This window comes from Ictidomys tridecemlineatus, chromosome 3 (assembly GCF_052094955.1).
Source record: "Ictidomys tridecemlineatus isolate mIctTri1 chromosome 3, mIctTri1.hap1, whole genome shotgun sequence".
In the NCBI taxonomy this organism is placed as follows: domain Eukaryota; kingdom Metazoa; phylum Chordata; class Mammalia; order Rodentia; family Sciuridae; genus Ictidomys; species Ictidomys tridecemlineatus.
Window position 1 is genome coordinate 199,389,834 of NC_135479.1, and position 20,915 is coordinate 199,410,748.

Consider the following 20,915-nt stretch of genomic DNA (forward strand, 5'->3'; position numbering starts at 1 on the left):
ATTCCCAAGTATTTTATTTTTTTTGAGGATATTGTGAATGGTGTGCTTCTCATTTTTGTTTCTACTTCCAGTCTTCCTTATGTGAGTGCCACTCTCCTGAAAGTAATCCTTGACTAAGTTGAAAAACTCCCAGACTGCACCAGTCCTTTAAACCTCATCATGAACCCCTTATACTCAGCTGCTATTGGTTTGAGGCAAAACTATTTTTAAGCCATTGCTTCTTTCAGCTTGGCCTGTTGTGCTTTCAGTGGATACTTCTTAGCTGTATACTGGTGTTCCTGCACTTAGAATGGATCAGATGCCCCTTTGCTATCTTTTTTTTTTTTTTTTGGTGTTGCACAGATATAGGGACCATGGAGGTCTTCTAGCTGTTTTGCTGTATCTTTACCCATGTCTATTATAGAGTAGGGGATATCTTGTCACCTTGCTTTATTGTAAACATCCATAAGTAGTGATTTTTTTGTTTTGGGTCCCCCTCCTTGTTATTTTTTCTATTTTTATGTTATGCATTCAGAGAAATTAATTACCATTTACTATAATTTTTCTTCACTTCTTTATATAGAAAATTTTAAGGAAAAAAAAGATTCTGTGGCTATCCATACTTTCACAGATAGTGTGCTCTACTTAGTGCTGTAATATTTATGCAGTTGACCATCTTTTTCATTTGTGAATTCAGTTAGATAGTAAAATATGATGGAGAAAATGAAATTATCTGAATATACTACATAAGGGCTTGGAAGTATTTACAAGACAAAGGCCTTATATTTATAAGGCTTGAATGTTGGCAGCTGAATGAGTAAGTAATTAGTATGTTGTATTGTAAGGGATGCCATAAAGGTAAATGCAGGAGCAACTAACCTTTTACAAGAAGGGAAAAGGCGGAAGGTACATTGTTCACATTTTAGAGACTAAAGGTCACTCCCTAGAATCCCCTTGGAATTTTTTTCAAGGCACCAAATCAGACAATGCTATAAAACAATATTTTGAACTTAATTTGCTCTGTTCTCTCCAAGATAACCATGTATGTTGTATTTTGTTTTTCTTGATAAAATTCTAGGCTGATATAGTACCAAGAGATTCTATCATAAATTTAGAGTGAGCCTGACAAAATGGCACATGCCCGTAATCGCAGCTGCTCAGGAGGCTAAGACAGGATGATGACAAGTTCAAAGCTAGCCTGTGCAACATAGCATGGCCCTGTCTCAAAACAAACAAATCTATCAATAATAAGAACAACAAAATTAGATTGAGAAATTAAAAAGGAGATGAGAAATACAGTATAAAAATCTTTTCATATAATTTTATTTTGTTGGGAAAAACATCTGGATTTTTTGTGTATGTTTATGTATTGACAAGTTAATTATAAATATAATACCTATAAAGGAACTAGACTAAATGTAATATTTTCTTTCTAGATCCTATACAGTGGTCCACAGACCAAGTCCTGCATTGGGTGGTTTGGGTAATGAAGGAGTTCAGCATGACTGACATTGACCTCACCACCCTCAACATTTCGGGGAGAGATTTATGTAGCCTCAACCAAGAAGACTTTTTTCAGCGAGTCCCTCGGGGAGAAATTCTCTGGAGTCATCTTGAGCTTCTTCGAAAATGTATAAAATTAAGAGTTATTATCTGTTTACATTGTACTTTCTTTATAAATTTGGTTTTATCTTAATTGTTATTAACAATAGTAAGTTAATTAAGCAGTAATACTTTTGTTAACTGCATATGGGAGTGCTGACAGCTCTTTGTGTTATCTTCTTTAATCCCTGTAATTCTGCCACAAAGCATTACTTTACTTGTTTTTTATGTAAGAAAATTAGGCTTTAAAATGCTTCACAAGGTGACGGGCAGAGGCAGAGCTAATATTTCAACCCAGGCTTACATTAGAATTTGAGTTCTTAACTCAGATGCTGTTTTATCAGTCAATTCTTCCATTTTCTGCACATCTTCTAGAAGTTTAAGATCATTTATTCACAGGTAGCTTCTACCTCATTCTCTAATTATTAGTGGGATTAAACATTTTAATTTACTATAGTCGAATAGGGTCTTTAAAGAGAAAGAAGTGTACATCCCACCATCATAAATTGGAAGTCACTAGTTTGTAAATGATTCCACTTTCGTTCCACAAACATTACGGTCAAGTTACTTTGTAGGAAAACTAGAAACTGCGTAGATGCGAAAAAAAAAAAAAAAGCTCAAATAAATGTAAATTGTTTTAATTTTAATCTCTTATATTTCAGTGACATTACATTTATTAAGACACCTTAACAACAAGTCAATACTATTTATATATCTGAGATGCTAGCCAGACCTTCATTATTTTTCAGTTCATAAGTAGAACAAATTCTGACTTTACTTTATAAGTTATGGGTGAAAATGTAATGGTGAATATTTTGTGTGCCATATGCCAAATAAGGGAAGAGCTCTGCTACACAGATTTTTCACAGTCATGTACTGCTTAGCTTTTGCATCTGAGGCGCTTTCTCTGCTGTTGAATGAGAAATGAACTTTGGAGGGAGGCTTTTCTTCATTGTTTATCCACAGTTTTACTCTTGTATGGATTTTTTAAATACTTTTTTTTAAAGTACCAGTTAGGCACGTTAATAATCCCAGTGGCTTTCGAGGCTGAGTCGAGAGGATCAAAGTCAGTCTCAGCAACTCAGTGAGACCCTGTCTCTAAATAAAGTATAAAAAGGGACTGAGGGTGTGGCTTAGTGGTAAACTGGGTTCAATCCCTCTTACCAATAAATAAATAAGGTATCACACTAAAATACTGACAACATTTATTGCATTTATAGGGTTTATTTCCAATTTCAGTTCTTATAGATAAATAAGTTAAATATCTTAGTTGAAGCTTTGTCATTGCTTTCTCATATTTTCCTCTGAAGAGCTTTTCAGATGAATAAGGAAAATTCTGAATTGTTTCAGGGTCTTACATTGAAATATGTTCATTTGCAATATTCTTCTTGTAAGAATTCTTAAGGACACAACAACCATAGTGCCTAGACTACAGTTAAGTTTTCCCCAAACTCAAGGTTTCCCTGCTATCTGCCAGATCAACTCTTTGTTGTAGTTCATTCTTTCTGGTTCTCCTGTTGTTCTCAACTATAAAGCTCATTCATAGACTTTTCCTAGTTTGGGTAGCAAAAGAGTCTTAGATATCTTTTTCCATTTCCATGGAAATTGGTCTAAAAGAGAATGGTTCTTCCACAGAAAAGTTCTGCTCTAGAGTTGTTGTTTTCAAAAACAGCAAATCCCTACAGCATAGATAAGTGTCTCCAAGAATTTTATCTTTCTTGCTCTGCTTTGACAGGGAAATCCCATGTGGTTTGGGAATCTAACAGCTTAGAATTTATGGAATGAACTGGATGATGTGTGAGGCTACTTCTGGCTGACTCTTTATAATTCACAAGTCTTCTCAGAACCAGGATTCTTTAACCAATCTGGTCCTTCCTGTATAAAGAAGTCTGCAGAATATCTCTGAGACAAAACTATTTGACCCAGCTATTACCTGTTCTTCCTCAGTGATCTCAAGAAGAAGTGGTGCTGGAGAGGTAGAGCTTCTTTTGCTGTTATGTGTTGATTACCCACCTGAGCTACCACATTCCTGCAATTCCTTTTGGTACAGGAGATTGAATTCAAGGGCACTCAATCACATCCTTAGCTCTATTTTGTATTTTATTTAGAGACAGAGTCTCATGGAGTTGCTTGTTGCCTTGCTGTTGCTAAGGCTGGCTTTGAACTCAGGATCCCCCTGTCTCAGCCTCTGGAGCCTGTAGGATTACAGGCATGTGCCACTGTTCTGGCAAGTTCCTTTTGTGTTGAAACTTTATCCAGGTTCTGCTATACTTGCAGGGGGTTAATTAGGAAATGTCCCAATACTGCCAATTCTAATGTGCTTCTGTGTCACCCAAGGCAACGGTCTAATTTTGCTGAGGGTGTTCTTTAAAAAAAAGAATTCTTTATACCTTTAGTATATAATGTTTTTTGATAAAATGGATTTATATTCCCCAGAGCTTTGCCTCTAAGGAATATGCTTCCTTTGCGCACAGTCAAGATTTTGAAGCTTCAGGGGAATATTATACTCAGAATATCTATATGCTCATGGACTAAGCTTTCTAAAACCCTTCTCTTTCTGTGTTCTGTCTTCTGTCTTCTGTTTTCTGTCTTCCCACGACCAAACTCATGGATGAGAATTAAGGCATTAGGGGCTGATTTTACAGTTTGGTCACACCTAGGCTGTGTTACTTTCTCCTTGACTTCTTTTGAGGATAGTGAACCTCTATTCATTTTAGTCACAAATGAAACAATTTGAATTTCAATAATACTTTTTCCTCTTTCATATACTTACATAAAATTCTAGGGAGAATCAACCATAAACATAAACATATAGAGCACAATTTTTTCATGTCACTGGTTGTTCACAAAGTCAAGTCACACTATTCATGCACTTACGGTAATGATGTCCATCTCATTCCACCATCTTTCCTACCCCTATTCCCCCTCCCTTCCCCTCCCTCCCTCCTCCTTTTTGCCCTATGTAAAGTTTCTCCATTTCTCTCATGCTCTACCCCCCAGTCCCCATTATGGATCATCACATATCAGAGAAAACTTTCAGCCTTTGGTTTTTTTGAGATTAGCTTACTTCACCTTAGCATAGTATTCTCTAAACTCCATATATATTACCTGTAAATGCCATGATTTTATTCTCTTTTAATGCTGAGTAATATTCCATTGTGTATATATAATACATTTTCTCTATACATTCATCTACTGAAGAGCATCTAGATTTGGTCCTCAGTTCAGCTGTTATGAATTGTGCTGCTATAAACATTGATATGGCTGTGTCACTGTAGTATTCTATTTTTGAGTCCGTTGGGTATAGACTGAGGAGTGGGATAGCTGGGTCAAATGGTGGTTCCATTTTAAGTTTTCCAAGGGTTCTCCATACTGCTTTCCAGATTGGTTGCACCAATTTCAGTCCCACCAGCAATGTACCAGTGTGCCTTTTCCCCACATCCTCACCAACACTTATTGTTGATTGTAGTTTTGATAACTGCCATTCTGACTGGAGTGAGTTGAAATCTTAGATTAGTTTTGATTTGCATTTCTCTAATTACTAGCGCTGTTGAACATTTTTTCGTACATTTGTTGATTGATTTTATATCACCTTCCAAGAAGTGTCTGTTGAGTTCCTTGGCCCATTTACTGATTGGGTTGTTTTTTTTGGATTAAGTTTTTTGAATTCTTAATATATATTAGAGATTAGTGCTCTATCTGATATGCATGTGGTAAAAATTTGCTCTCATCCTGTAGGCTCTCTGTTTACCTGATTCTTTTGCTGAGAAGAAGTTTTTCAGTTTGGGATTTAGACTTCTTGTTAGGTCCTCAGCCTTTCTTGGCATGGCACCCTTATTAGAGTCTGGTTGGTATCCTAGGTCCCAGGACTCACTGAGATCCTAGAATGATTACTTCTGAGTTCAGTTTGACTATCAAAATATACTGTCATGTATAACCAGAAAGAACCAAGAAATGTTTTAAAAGCAGCATAGTTAACAGTGGACTCCAAATGGACCTGGTAGTAGAGACTGAGATTCACAATTATTGGTTGACAGATAAAGAATAACATTTAAGCATGGAATATAACAGATGAGTAATGTATGGTTCTGTAAAGGGCTTGTTAGTGCCTTGTGTAACATAACTTATTTTGAAAGCTTTATTTGTAAACGTTAAATTATTTAATTTCATTTTGATGTGTAGGACTGCTATAATTTTATTCAAAGGTAGATATTTTAATAGATTATTCTGAGCAAGTTTTGGTAGAAATGTATATCTAAATAATTTCAGTTTGATGTATATTCTCTCTTGGTGTTCTTACTGTTTTTTACATGACTTCATGTAGATAAATTGATTTAGATACAAATATTTGTACTTAGAAAGCCATAATTTTTAGAATAACTTTTCTGAACACTATAAGAAAGTTGAGTCTCCCTGTGATCCTTCCCTTAAAAGATACCTTTGCCTTTTAAAATGACCATCAAGTATTTATAAGTTTCATGTTTTTAGTATTTGGATTTTTTTGTTTAGTTGGTTTTGGTTTTAATTATGGAACTCCCTTTAAAAGGATTTTGTTTATTAAGTTGAATTTTACTGGATTGGAATTTTTATTTCTAGTTTTGAATAAAAACAATTTTTTTGTGTGTTCTTCAGATGTGTTGGCAAGCCAAGAACAGCAGATGAATGAGATAGTTACAATTGATCAACGTGAGTATTCATGCTCATAATATTGGTCCACTGAATCATTAAGAAATCTTTTGATGGGCATGGTGCTACCCACCTATGATTCCATTGACTAGGGTGGCTGAGGCACAAGGATCAAAGTTGAAGACCAGCCCCAGCAACTTAGCGAGAGCCCTAAGCAACTCAATGAGATCCTATCTCAAAATAAAAACAAATAAATAAAATGGACTGGTAAAGCACCTGTGGGTTCAATCCCCAGTACCAAATAGAAGAAAAAAAATACTTTTTTTTTAAATTACTGCAAGGTAGTAAACATTTTTTATGAAATATTTTTGGGTATACAGAAATATAAAGTATAACACTGTGTACCCCATAAGAAATAAAATATGTCAAATTTACCTGTTGTAGATTCCATTTTCTTCCAACAAAAGAACTATCATCAACTTGAGGTTTACAATTTACATAATTTGATTTCTACTAAGTATGTTACCATAAACTTTATAGCATTGTTTTGCACATGTTTTAAGGTTTTAGGTGAAGTAGTATTATATTGTCCAAATCCTTCTGTAACCTAGCTTTTTGTTTAACATTTATGAGACTAATCTTTATGAATAGTTACAACTTGACTTCATTCGTTTTCATTGCTGAATAGTATTTTTTAAAATGTATGAACATCATTGAATTGAGTATTTGTAAGATAGTGTCATAGGGTTTCTACCCTTTCAACCTTAGTAGGTAGTGACACAGTTTTTCTCAAAGTGGTTATATGACTTTGTCTTGTTACTAGAAGTGTAATGTGTGTTATTTGTCCAAATTTTCTCCAACATGTTTTGCAATTTTTATTAATAAATATTTAGAAACAAATGTTTTTATAATTCTTTGCCTAATATCTATACTGTTATTTCAATAATAAGGAGGCTAACTCTTCATTGTTAAGGTTTACAAATATTAATGCAAATATACCTCATTCTCTGAAATTGTATAAGTTTGATTCAAAACTGTTGTGAATTAAGTCTTATAAGGAAGCCTTGTGTTGATGTAATTAGAAGAACATTAATTAAATTGATTGCATTTAAGGTCATTCAAGAATTGTTTTTACTACTTGTATTGGAAGAAAAAATTTCTCCCTTTTCTTTTCTTGCAGCTGTGCAGATTATTCCAGCATCAGTGCAGTCTGCTACTCCAACTACTATTAAAGTTATAAATAGTAGTGCAAAAGCAGCTAAAGTACAAAGAGCCCCAAGGATTTCAGGGGAAGATAGAAGCTCACCTGGAAACAGAACAGGTATTTTTGCATTAACAGGTACTTATGAAATTAGTTATATTTTACTGTATGAAAATGTTAATATGGACTATTCTTTGGGCAGTATTTCACATTATTTTGTGAAAACAAAAATTTTGTTTTGTTGCCCCTGAGATTTGAACCAGGGCATCTGTGTGTTGCCTGTGTCTCTTTTTAATTTGTAACACTATGGACAATAACTTGTCTGTCTTGTTAATTTAGGAAACAATGGTCAAATCCAACTATGGCAGTTTTTGTTAGAACTTCTTACTGATAAGGATGCTCGAGACTGTATTTCTTGGGTTGGTGATGAAGGCGAGTTTAAGTTAAATCAACCGGAACTTGTTGCACAAAAATGGGGACAACGCAAAAACAAGCCTACGATGAACTATGAGAAGCTCAGTCGTGCATTAAGGTTAGCATTTATTGCTTCTTTTTTCCAATATCAAGTCTTTCTAAAAGGTAATTTCATATTCTAGTTGTAAATATTTTATGTAATGATACTAATTATTTGGCTTGTTTATAGATGTTATGTATTTTTAAAAAGCTAAAATTTGTATGTTATGTTAAAAATGACTCTTTAAAAATATCTTATTAATAACTTTGAGGTACATAAAGTATTTTGAAAATCGTTTTTATCTGATTTAAAAGCATATAGTATGCTGTTCAAAACCAGTATGTTTAATATTTGAGATTTTATCATTTGCATATCAGATAGATGCTGTCATTTGCATAGCTAAAATGATCGAATATAAATTTTTTAACAAATATACAATTACTGTCTCTTTTAGAATTAGATGCAAAATATTGTTTCCTTTTTTTAATTTTTTCTTTTCTACAGTCTGCTTAAATGTAAATATCCAACCTTTAAAATTGGAAGAGTATAAAATGGTTTGGTATTGTGGTATGAATTCTCTCTCTCCTTCTTTTTTTTTTTTTTTTTTCTTGAGTCAGTCTCCTTATGTTGCCCAGGCTGGGCTCTATATTGTGATCCTTCTGCCCTAGCCTCCCAAGTATCTGAGATGACAGGTGTGTGCTACCATGCCCAACTTACTAGTATAAAATTTCTATCAGAAATTATACAATAGATTAGAATAGGAAATCCAAATATAACTAAAAACATATTACATTTGATTTAAAGAAATATGACAGTGGGAACATATGAAGAAAATTTACTTTTCTGTCAGTAGTGGTCGGTAATTGGCCACTCATTTGGGGACTAAGGGAGCCGGATGACACCCGACTGCTCCCTTGTATCATACCAAACATCAGTTCCATGTAGCTTGATGATGCAAAATAGGAAAACATCTAGAGACACTTTCATGATTGCAGGTAACAGGTAGAAATATTTAAACAATTGAAGGCACCGACCTGACCATAAGAGAAAAGATCAATAAACTTGGCTATATTTAAATTAAGAATTTCTGGTCATCAAAAGCCATCATTATTAAGAGTTGGGACTGCAGCTCATTTGGTAGAATGCTTGCCTAGCATGTGTGAAGCACTGGGTTCGATCCTTAGCACCACATAAAAATAAAATAAAGGTATCGTGTCCATCTACTATAAAAAATTTTTTTAAAGCCATCATTAAGAGTATAAAAAGCAAGCCACTCATATGTGTCATAAGAATTATATCTGAAATATCTGAAGAATCTTAAAATCAATAAGGAAAATTTTTTGTAAATGGGCAAAAGATTTGAGTAGATAATTCAGTTGAGAGATTATTCAGGTGGCCAATAAATACATGCAAAGATGCACCACTTTGTTAGTAATTATGGAAATGAGGTTTGAAATCACAATAAAATTGTATAGCACATTCTAGGGCCAGGATAGTCACAGTTAAGATCACCAGTACCAAGTGTTGATGAGGATATGGAGCAGTGGGCATGCTGCCACACTTTGGTAGGAATGTATAACCTATAACCCAGCTGCTTTTTTTTTTTTTTTTTTTAAGTTGTAGATGGACACAACACCTTTATTTTGTTTGTTTATTTTTATGTGTTGCTGAGGATCGAATCCAGTGCCTTACACATGCTAGGCAAGCGCTCTACCACTGAGCCTTGCCACTGTCTGTCAAGTAGATACCTGAAAAAAGTGTTCATGAATGCCCTCACACATGCTTATAGCTGCTTGCTAGAATATTTCCAAATCAGAAATAAACCAAATATCAGCAGTAGAGGGGATAAATCAGTTGTAGTATATTCATACAATTAAGTACTGTGCATTCATGAAAGTGAACTACTGCTAGAGTGATATTGAGAAACTCACAAACATAATGTTCAGAAAAGAAATCCATACTTTATGAACTCATTTATTTAGTACAGTTTTAAAAAAAAACAGTTAAAGTAAACTGTCACAGTTAGGGATACATATTGAGGTGATTAAAAAAACAATCAGTGAAATTACTCTCAGGAAGCAGGCTTGTGTTTACCTTTTAGAGTAGGAGGGATGGTTATTGGGAAGGCACATGGGGGATTCTAGGTGCTGTTATTGTTTGTTTAGAACTGGGTTGATAGAATGTTCACTTTGTAATAAATCACTGAGCAATTAACTTTGTGTCTTTTGTGTTATGTAATTCACAATTAAAAAGGTTTAAAAAGAAAGAAAATCACATCCATGAAAATACAAGTATTATGAACCTTTCCACTTTTTCATTTTAGGGAAAGAACAAATGCAATGAATGCTACTCTATATAGTTCTTTGATGCATCAACTAGATTGAAGAAAGGAAATATTAAGTAAAATGAAAATCTGTGCATGTGCATGTTTTCTTTAACCTCTAGGAAATATGGTATCAATTCCATTTTCCACTTAGGTGAAACCACTTTCCTTCTCGATTTTCCTTTTATTCCTGTGTCTGTTATTGCAACCTAGTATATTAATGTAGGAATTATCTTAAATTGAAATGCTTACAGCATTTAAAAGTGCATGACAAGAAATTGGTGGTTTTGTAGGCTGAGATCCAAATTCTGTATTAATGCTATGACAAAAAAGAAAACCCAGGACTCTGCCCAATGTGTTAATATCTTTTACTAGGAAATCAAGCTAACTGTTACACTCTTGCTATTCCGGAATTGGGGAGAGATGGCATAATTTGCTATATATAGATCAGTCTTTTCATTAATGGATTATTTATTAAGCCTAAGTGACTTTTAGAATAAAATCCTGCTAACTGTATTAGCTTATGTCACAGGTACATTGCAAATAGTTGTTCCTTTTGTTGATAGTTCTTTGTCAATGAGCAGTGCAATTTTAAGATAAGGGCTTCACAATCTGCCAGCCCAGAAAAGAGCTTGACTTCTCTTTTTTTCCCTCTGTTGTTCAGATTATCAGTGCATAGTGGTAAGTCTTGTTTTCCAAAGTAAAGACAAATCCACTCCTTTTTCCATCTCCATAGGAAGCAACAGTGAGCTAGGCTTCTAGAATGATTTCCTCAAATCTGTTTATATAAGGGGTTAGAAACATTGTTTCTTTATAATATCCACTTCCTGTTTTTCTGTATTCTCTGATCTTCAAATCCTTTTACTTATACATTTGAAACCTCTATTTGTTTTGGATGATTTCTCTGAAATTGAGAAAGCCTTTGTATAGTAAAATGATAAATTTAAAGGTAAATCTACATTATAATAGAATTTACACAATTCACAGAAGAGAAGTGGACATCCAACAATCCGTAGAATATGTAAATCAGTTTTTTAATTGTCTGGATTCTTACTTATTAACATAGCATATATTTTTTAGAGGGCTAACTATGTGCCAGTCATTGTGTGCTAAGCACTTCACAAAGATTATCTCATAATCCTCAATAATTCTATTAGGGTAAGTACTGTTTTTAATCTCATTTTATATGTGAGGAATAAAAAGTTAGAGGTAATTTGATTTTCCTGTGGTCCCAAAGGCAGTAAGTCCAAATGCTGGGTTTTGAATCTTGATTTTTGACTCAAAAACCCTGTTAGCATCTTCTGCCATTCACAGGACTTTGTTTTTCTTGTTGTATTTAATAATTATGTTTGATTTAAATCAGTGTTTGATCAGTTGTTGAAAATTTGCTTTGAAAATTTGGTGTTACTTCAGTGTTAACTACTATTGTGGTAAGTGTAGTAACTCTTCTAGACTTCTGCTTATGAAATATTCTGTGAATTCTAAGAAGTCTTAATTCTTCATTTTTTCATAGTCCTAATGTGTTTCTCTCCTTTTAAAGGTATTATTATGATGGGGACATGATTTGTAAAGTTCAAGGAAAGAGATTTGTGTACAAGTTTGTCTGTGACTTGAAGACTCTTATTGGATACAGTGCAGCAGAATTGAACCGTTTGGTCACAGAATGTGAACAGAAGAAACTTGCAAAGATGCAGCTCCATGGAATTGCCCAACCAGTCACAGCAGTAGCTCTGGCTGCTGCTTCTCTACAAACAGAAAAGGATAACTGAGACCCAGGACCTTCTGGGAGTCTAAGGTCTTTCTTAAATATCTAGAGCAAGCATCGCTCTTACCTTTATTACTGAATTTGAATCTTCTTTTATTTCTAGATTGTACAATCTGATGCATGATTTTTTTATAAATATTTCATACTCTTGTGAATTTGGATCTTTTTACTTTGAGCATATATTTTAGAATATGTGTATGTTAAAGGATCACCACAATGTTATACGCTTGAAAGCAGCTTCATTGTGGGATAGTTTGTTAACAAGAAAGCTAAACTGGTCAGTATTAATGTCTAGCCCTACCAAAAATAACCAGTAGCATCTGAAGATGAAACATAAATGAAGTACTCCAGGAAGCAGTCTGGCTTAACTATTTTTGAAAATATAACTGTTTCCTCTCTCTGCTGCTTTAGATGTTGCTTTACATAGAACCAGAAAATAGATTTCTCAGCTAAAGCATGTGTTCCTGTTTCATCTAATCAAGCAGAGCTAAAATATTCAAATCAAATAAAATTATAATAATATTAATAAATTACTAAGCTAAGAGTATCAGGTTATTAAGGTAATTTATATATTTGCAAGTAAAGGACAATAGGAAGTTGACTAGCAAAGAGCAATGCTAAAGAAGGAGATCCAGGTTTAAATCTGGCTTAACTCAAGCCATTGTTAAGGGTTTTCTGTATAGATTATTCATTATGTCAGACCAAGAATTTAAATTATTTTGAAGGAGGCATTTAATTCTAATAAACCAATTCTTACAAAAATTCTGAAATGATCTCTGTTTTTCCTGTCAGAGATTTAAAAAAACTGAGAAAGTATACCTCAACCAGAAAATAAAAAGTTTGATTTGATGTGACTTTCTTTTTTTTTAATTAATCTACAGTGCTCATTTATTATGCAAAGCAGCTTATATATTCCTGTGTTTCTGATGAAATGAAGACTTTAAATCAGATAGCAGTACTTTACCTTTTAAAAAGTTAGTAAATTACTTGCAGATAGTTACAAAAGGAAAATTTAACCTCCATTATTTAGGCAGTCTTTAAAATGAAACTTCCCACTTTTAATTTTTGTGTGTTATGTACAAATATCCATATACATGTCCAGTTGACTTCGTTAGACATATGCACATGTATATGAAGGCATAAAGATATTCAAAAGGGAATTTATTAAATAATTTATTTTAAAATGTTTAAATAAATCTTTCCTTACTATGAGCTACCACTAAACAGAAATGGCTAGAAAAGTCTCCTTTCTTTTCTTTTTGTTGTTTGTTTTAAGGGATTATGCATGAATCATGATATGAGAGACTGGCAAATAGCTTTTTTTGACTGGAGCAAGTTGATCCTCAAATACTTCATACACCTTCTTCCTTGTAAATTTCCTTTAAATTCATCCCCCAAAATAGGCTCAGAAGAGCTCACTTAATATCTGTTGTTGACAAAGTAGGGGGAAAGGGCTGTGGTAATAACAGGCCAGGTGGTACTACCAATACTACATAGGGTTTGGAATGAGTCAGGAAGTAGGGACCCTAGAGACAGGAAGATAAATCTCTTGCTCTACTTTTTTGGTAACCTTAAATCACAATTTTAGCTGTTTTAAAGGACTGCAACCCATATTCATTTATTTTGTTTAAAGTCCTTTAATATTCTGCAAAAATACCTAAAAAATAGTAAAATTTGTACCTTTCATTTTTACTGTTTTATAAACAGTAGACTGACAAGTTATTCTTGCAATTTGGATACTATTATTTGAAGAATATCTGAGTGGAAATAACAAAATGAAATACAGAAGCCCTAATGTCAGATAACAAATAGGTATCTATAAAGAACATTTTGTCTCATCTTACAGCCTAGGGAGTTGACAAGTCATTTACTGTTTTAAAAAATAATAAAGTATACTCTTCTGTTAAATTAGGAGCTTAAAAACTTTACTTTTAGATTTAAAACATTTTTGAGACATTATGTTAAAAGTTTTTAGCCAAGAGGACGGACTTTGTTTATGTCTCATTTTTATATGTATGTTTTAAAGTCAGGAAATATATTTTTCTAGATCCCTAAAATCAGATTTATTTTTTGTCTCCTATAAGATTTGAAGGTTAGGGTTTAAAAACTACAGTCTATCTGCTGTCTTCTTTTGGCAGTTCTTACTGTTCATCGTAATGTGAACAGGTCTCATACATGATCTGATGCTGTTTCTTTTTTCTTCACCATTTTGTGCACCATAACATAAGTAATGTGACTGATTTCTCCAACTGATTCAAGAAGCTTTCATTACTTGTGTCAACTTGTATATAAAATATTCCATTGTCTTTATTAAGTTAACAATTAAGTAGTCTTTTCTCTATTAAAGAACGACTTATGAAAGAAAATAGAATTCATGCTATTCATTCTTTATTTTATGAAGTTTTCATATGTAAGATATATTCAAAGGAAGACATAAAATGTTGGATCATTTTTCTGTACCTTATTAAAGTACAAGAATAATGTTAACTTGTGTTTAAAAACTTATATTCCATGTGAGGTTTGCATAGAGCCAACTCTCATATGTATCTTACTAGCCTGAAGCCTGAAAGTCTAATGTGTTGGTGCTGGAAAAATCAAACAAATTAAGCATAATTGCTAAGTGTGGAATTTTCACTTGAGTCAACTGATCCCATACCCATTTGATATCGATCCATGTAAATTAGTTAGGAAAAAAATTTTAGTTGTTTTCTCCCCAGATTAATGGTGATACTCATTAATAAAATTCTTTTAAAGGGTTGTGCCTCTAAATATTTTTGGTGAGGTCTGCTATTTTTTGCATTCATTTTATGCTATTGCCTCATATAAAGAACAGGTATATTCTTGAAATAGCACAAAAATGTTTTAAAATTCATAACTGCGAAACAAACCTGTGACTAACAATGTCTTCAGATCTAAAGGGTATAAAAATATTAACACTTCAACATTTCACTTATTGCCAGGAAAAAAATATTCTCAATCTTTTGTAAAAGGGAGGAAGATTTTTGCATACATTTTTACTCTTTAAATAGACACTTATACTATCATAATAACAATTATGTATTTCTTTGTGGTTTTTTTGTAATTTTACATAAAACAGTTATTTTCTATTTTTACTCAGATAAATATTTGTGGATAAAATGTAAAAATAGTAAAATGAGAAAAATAAAACTATTATACAATATGTTCCTGTGTTGTTAAAATATTTTTTCATGAAAACAATAGTCTCAAATTCCTGGGATGTTTGGTTGGATGAAAGTCTAATAGTCCCTCTGATGTATGTATGTATGTGTGTATGATTCCTAACATATTTCTAAAAACTTTTGAGTATGGTGATACCCAGCACCCAGCAAGCACATACTGACGTGAAAGGGGACTATCAATTTGTGAAGAACAGATTCCACTGAAATTAGTTAGTAGGTGTGTAGTCTTTAAGAAAATAAGTGAAATCTCATCCAGAAAGCCAAACTGTTTTGGAATAGTAACAAGTGAACTGATAAGACTAAATACTTTTCCAAAGGAAGGTTGATTATTAAGCTGTAAACCCCTAATGTAGGTTTTTTTTTTTTTTTTTAATCACTTGTTCATGTTGGCGGACTAGCAACAGGATATTTCAGGCAGGTCCAGAATATAGAGGAATGGGAAGGGTTCAGAGGAGAACATCACTTGTGCCTTTATTTATGATCAAACAGTGATCAAACTTTGACATGCTTAAACAAGAAGCTAGTATTTGTGTGAAATAAATTGTCTGAAAATATGCAATCTAATTTATCTAGTTTGGAGTGATGAAAATCATCAACTAAGACAATGTGGTAAATTTGTTGTCCAAGACTTAATTTTTTTGTGTATATAGCTTTACAGTTATAATTTACAGGTCAAGAATATGTTTAGAATGCTTTTTACTAATAAACTGGTTGCTTTAGGTCACTGTTTTTAGAACTTTTTGTTGATAAGAACCACTTTTTTTTAAGAGTTCATAAGTCAGTAGCTTTACTTTAGTCCTTATTTACCTCTTTTTTAAAAATAATTTTTTATTTATATATGACAGCAGAATGCATTACAATTCTTATTACTCATATAGAGCACAATTTTTTATATCTCTGGTTCTATACAAAGTATACTCATATCAATTCATGTCTTCATACATGTATTTTGGGTAATAGTGACCATCACATTCCACCATCATTTCTAACCCCATGCCCCTTCCCTTCCCCTCCAACCCCTCTGTCCTATCTAGAGTTCACCTGTTCCTCCCATGCTCCCCCTTCCTATCCCACTATAAGCCAGCCTCCTTATATCAGAGAAAACGTTTGGCATTTGGTTTTTTGGGGTTGACTAACTTCACTTAGCATTATCTTCTACTCCATCCATGTACCTGCAAATGCCATGATTTTATTGTTTTTTATTGCTGAGTAATATTCCATTGTGTATATATACCACAGTTCACAGGCAGGCTTTGCTGCTTTAAATAGTTTGTCATCAAACAAGGAATGTCTTTTTTAACTGATTTTTGGCAATGTCATTGTTCTTTGAAAATTTCTCTGTAATATGAGGAATTTACTTTCTCACGTCTGCTAACAAGTTAGTTAGTTTTGGTATTTTCACTCTTTGATACAAATGACACTCAATTAACACCTATGCTGTTTTTATAGGTGACATCACAGTAATTATGTATGAATGGAATAAACACTTGGATAAGTTATTGATTATACATCTATAATAACTATTTCACTTGCTTAATAAGTCTATTTATGCAAAAGTTTGGTTCTTAAAATCTCCATACAGCTTTCCTATAAAAAAACCTTTTCTTGGTTTTACTTTATGGATGAAAGGTTACAATACCTATTAGTACATTGATAAACTTAACATTGATGTTGGTTGAACCAGAATGTTAATTTCATTGGATGGTTGAAAGGAAGTTCTGCATTAGGATCCCCATGACAAGGTTTTTCTTCACCTCTGAGGTCACAAAAATAGAAAGGACATTTTATTTTAAATAAAATTGTTTAATCATTAAAATCTGTCTTGTTGGCATAAATGTATGAATTAATTAAAGACCATTTACTACACACCTTCAATCCTGAAAGATCAGAAACAAACTGTGGTTACAGTTTTGACATTAACCAAATGCAAAAACTTGGGGTTCATCATTAACCTCTGTGTTCTTCCATTTTTTGTTTTCTAAGCTCCATCCATTTGCCTACAGTGCAGGGCTGTTGAGAGGATCAGGTAAAGCTTGTTTATGGGTAAGTGTCTTAACAATATATACCACTAAATAGGCACAAAGATCTGAGAAAGAAAAAAGTATCCTCCAAAGAATCCAGTCTTGTGCATTGAAACTGGTCTCACTTCATTTAAAAATGAAAAATATCCTATGTTCATATATGAGTACATGACCAGTATAATTCCACATCATGTACAACCACAAGAATGAGAGGTTATACTGCAAGTATGTATTGAAAATACATTCTACTATCATATATATCTAAAAAGAACAAATGAAAAAAGCTGGGTACAGTGGTGCACATGTCTAATCCCAGGTACTTGGGAGATAGAAGGATCACAAGTTTGAAGCCATACAGAATTATACAGAATAGTAGATTTTATTGTGGCAAGTTCATACATGCACATAACATAATTTGATCAGTTTCAAATTCTAGTACTTCTTCCCTTCTCCTCACCTTCTCCCTCACCCTAATCTCCTTCCTCTACTCTACTGATCTCTTCTGTTTTTACGAGATCACTTTTTTCTTTTTTTTTTCTCTTTATGTTCCAAATATGAGAGAAAACATACACCCCTTGATTTTCTGAGTCTAGTTTCTTTTGTTTAACATGAAGCTCTCCAGTTCCACCCATTTTCCTGAAAAGGAAATAATTTCATTCTTCATTATGACTGAGTAAAACTCCATTTTGTGTGTGTGTGTGTGTGTCAGATTTTCTTTATCCATTCACCCATTTGCAGACACCTAGCCTGGTTCCATGACTTGGCTATTGAGAATTGCACCACTATAAACATGGGTATGCTTGTATCTCTATGCTGACCTTGATTGATCGACGATCTATTCACACATAGTAGGGATTGAACTCAGGGGCACTCAATCACTGAGCCACATCCCAGCCCTTTTTATCTTTTGAGACAAGCTAAATTGCTTAGGGCCTAGCTAAATTGCTAAGACTTGTTTTGAACTCAGGATCCTCCTGCCTCAGCCTCCTGAGTCATTGGAATTACAGGCACGCACCACCACACCTGCCTGGCTAGTGCTTAATCCTTGTCATAAAATATTTATTTTGGTCCTGGGGATTGAGTCTAGGCCCTTCTGAACACTAATTATGCACTCTATTCCTGAACTATACCTTCAGCCCTAATATAATTGATTTTGATATATTATAGCATAAGATCAAAGTAAGAAGTTACTTCATGGGAATTATTTTATGTTCTAGCTTTTTCTTACATATCCCAAATGTCATTATGAGAACATATTGACTAATCTCAATGCTTTGGTTAGAAAAAGTGAAGATCAGATCACTTGTGGTATTTTATTTTTCGAGTCAAGATTTTTGTTATATAGTTCTAGAAAGGGCAGGATTAGCCTCCAGCTAAGACTCAAAATTTATACCAACCTTTCTTATTTCATAAGCTGAAAAACACAGCTGCCAAAAATAGTTCTTATGACAAGTTCTTGTCAAAAATCTCAGGACAAAAACCTATCAGTGAAATATTTGGTAACAGTGAGCTTCAAAAGAATTAAGCAAACAGGAAGTCAGTAAACTTTCAAAGGTAAAATCATTCGCCTGAGTAGATTTGGGATTGAAATAGTCCGTGAAATGTATTTGATAAACTTTCATGCCTTTGGGGTATGGTGGAGACCTCTCCCTGATATTTATTTAGAATCCTAAGTTGTTTCTCGACCTACTTCTAGTGTAAAAAAAAAAAAAAAATTAGCACATCTAATTCCTGCTGAGAAACAAACAATGTCATGTATCTCTGAGAAGATAAATCAAAGTTAAGACCCTTTTTTTACATTTACATTTCATCTGTAAAGATGCAAGTATTTCCTGTGGCTCTTTGGTTCTCAAGTCAGCAGCGACATCTCTGCCTCCGGTTCTCTCTCAGAGAACTATGGTTGAATTTGTTATCACCCTGTGGGACCTACTGGGAATAAATGAGATCCATATGGATAATGCATATACTCCTTTGGGAAAGTCAGTTTTTGCTTACTTACTAGTATCTAAGAAACTGGAAAGAGTTAATATTGATAAATAATGTTTCCTGAAACAAATCTTTCTGTGTTTCCTTCATTCCCAAGAGTTGATAGCTAGATCAAATTAGTGCATCTTTGGGGATAGTTCTCTTCCCTCTGATTGAAAGTGTTTTTGTCTTCATCTTTTCTTTCCTCCTATGTCTCTGCCTCCACAAATTATCTTCCTTTGAAGCAGGCCAGAGACCCCCACCCAGAAGACCCTCACCATAATTATTCTTGTTAACAGAATATCAGCAAAGATTTCTGCAAAAAAAAAAAAGCTCAGTGTGTTTAGAAATTTCTATTTCCTATTGCTCTGTCATGCAAGAGCCAAGTTTAACCCTGGACTTGCTGATTTACTCCTGCTTTTGTGGTAAAATGTGTAAAACCTCTGATTATTCAAGAGAGAGAGAGAAAGCAACATTTTCTGAAAACTCAAAGAAAAAAATTACTTTTATGTAGATTCTTCCAAAATGTAAACCTCCAAGCTCCCCCCCCAAAAAAAATATTGAGTATAAATTCCAAAGAATTTCTAGACTCTTGGTCCAGAAAATGCTTTGGGTGATAGTCCCTCTGGATCCTGCGATCAACAAAACTGCTCCCTGAAAATTCCTCAGGTGTCCAGCCTCTTGGGTCCTCCATCACCTTTACCATGGTGAATTGACAGGCCCTCCATGAACACACAGTTTTTAGAACTAGCTCACCTGATCTTCCCATCTCACACTGGACCCTAATTTGGGGTTCAGGGCCAGGCTTCCTTCTTTCCTTCCTCCACCTCTCATTAGAGGAGTATAACTTTATCAGTCATGCATGTAACTTGAATGTCTTAATATGCAGCTTTGACCTTTCTCAGATTCCAAGAATATCTCTAACTTCTTGTAAGAGTGTATCACTGGCTGGGGATGTGGCTCAGGCAGTAAGCGCGCTCGCCTGGTGTGTGCGGCCCGGGTTTGATCTTCAGCACCACATACAAACAAAAATGTTGTGTCCGCCAAAAACTAAAAAATAAATAAATATTAAAAAATGTTCTCTCTCTTAAAAAAAAAGAGTGTATCATAGGAGATTTCAATTAAAATTTGGCAAAAATAATACATTTCCAACTCATTTCTGCTCTTCCCAGTTTTCTCAGTAAACAGCACCTCCAGCCACCCAATTGACAAAAAGACATATTTTTCCTTGATTTTAAAAAAAATGAGCTCTAATTAGCTACACATGACAGAAGAATGCATTTGGACACATCATTTATAAGTGGAGTATAACTTCTCATTCTTCCGGGTGTTACACGATGTAGAATTGTACAGGGTGTGTAATCATATGTGTACATAGGGTAGTAATTCATTCTGCTGCCAATTCATTCTACTACCATTCTAGTACCTGGTTACTGTTATCAGAACTTCTGTGCAAAAAAAAGTATGAATTTGGGGGTTTCCATGATGCTTGGAAATTCCAATTCCACCTTTTTCCAGTTGATGTCCAATTCATTCTACTACCATTCCTATCCTCATTTCCCCCTCCCCTGTTCTGTCCTTTAAATAAAACTTTTTGTGCTTGCCTCTGTGTTTCTCGAGTTTTCAGTCTTCAACACCAGAGGAACGGGACTCGAATATAATTCTCAACACCTGTATCATTAGGAGAAGACTAGGAAGGAAGAGATTAGGGAAGAGGAAGAAGGGGAGAGGAAGAGAAAGAAGCATGTCCCTTTAAAAAAAAAAAAAATTAGTGACAGA

General features: G+C 33.8%; 1 protein-coding gene across 3 annotated transcripts in view; it reads left to right on the top strand.

Annotated features, from left to right (window-relative positions):
• Positions 1-15,131, top strand: part of Gabpa (GA binding protein transcription factor subunit alpha) — a 35,102-nt gene extending 19,971 nt beyond the window's left edge. For all 3 annotated transcript variants that reach the window (XM_005335398.5, XM_078044492.1, XM_078044493.1), the window contains 5 exons: positions 1,416-1,610; positions 6,214-6,267; positions 7,388-7,528; positions 7,748-7,940; positions 11,726-15,131. In XM_005335398.5, coding sequence (XP_005335455.2) covers positions 1,416-1,610; positions 6,214-6,267; positions 7,388-7,528; positions 7,748-7,940; positions 11,726-11,954 — 812 coding nt within the window. In that variant the 3' untranslated portion in view covers positions 11,955-15,131. The remainder of the gene's footprint in view (positions 1-1,415; positions 1,611-6,213; positions 6,268-7,387; positions 7,529-7,747; positions 7,941-11,725) is intronic.
• The last annotated feature ends 5,784 nt before the right edge of the window (positions 15,132-20,915 follow it).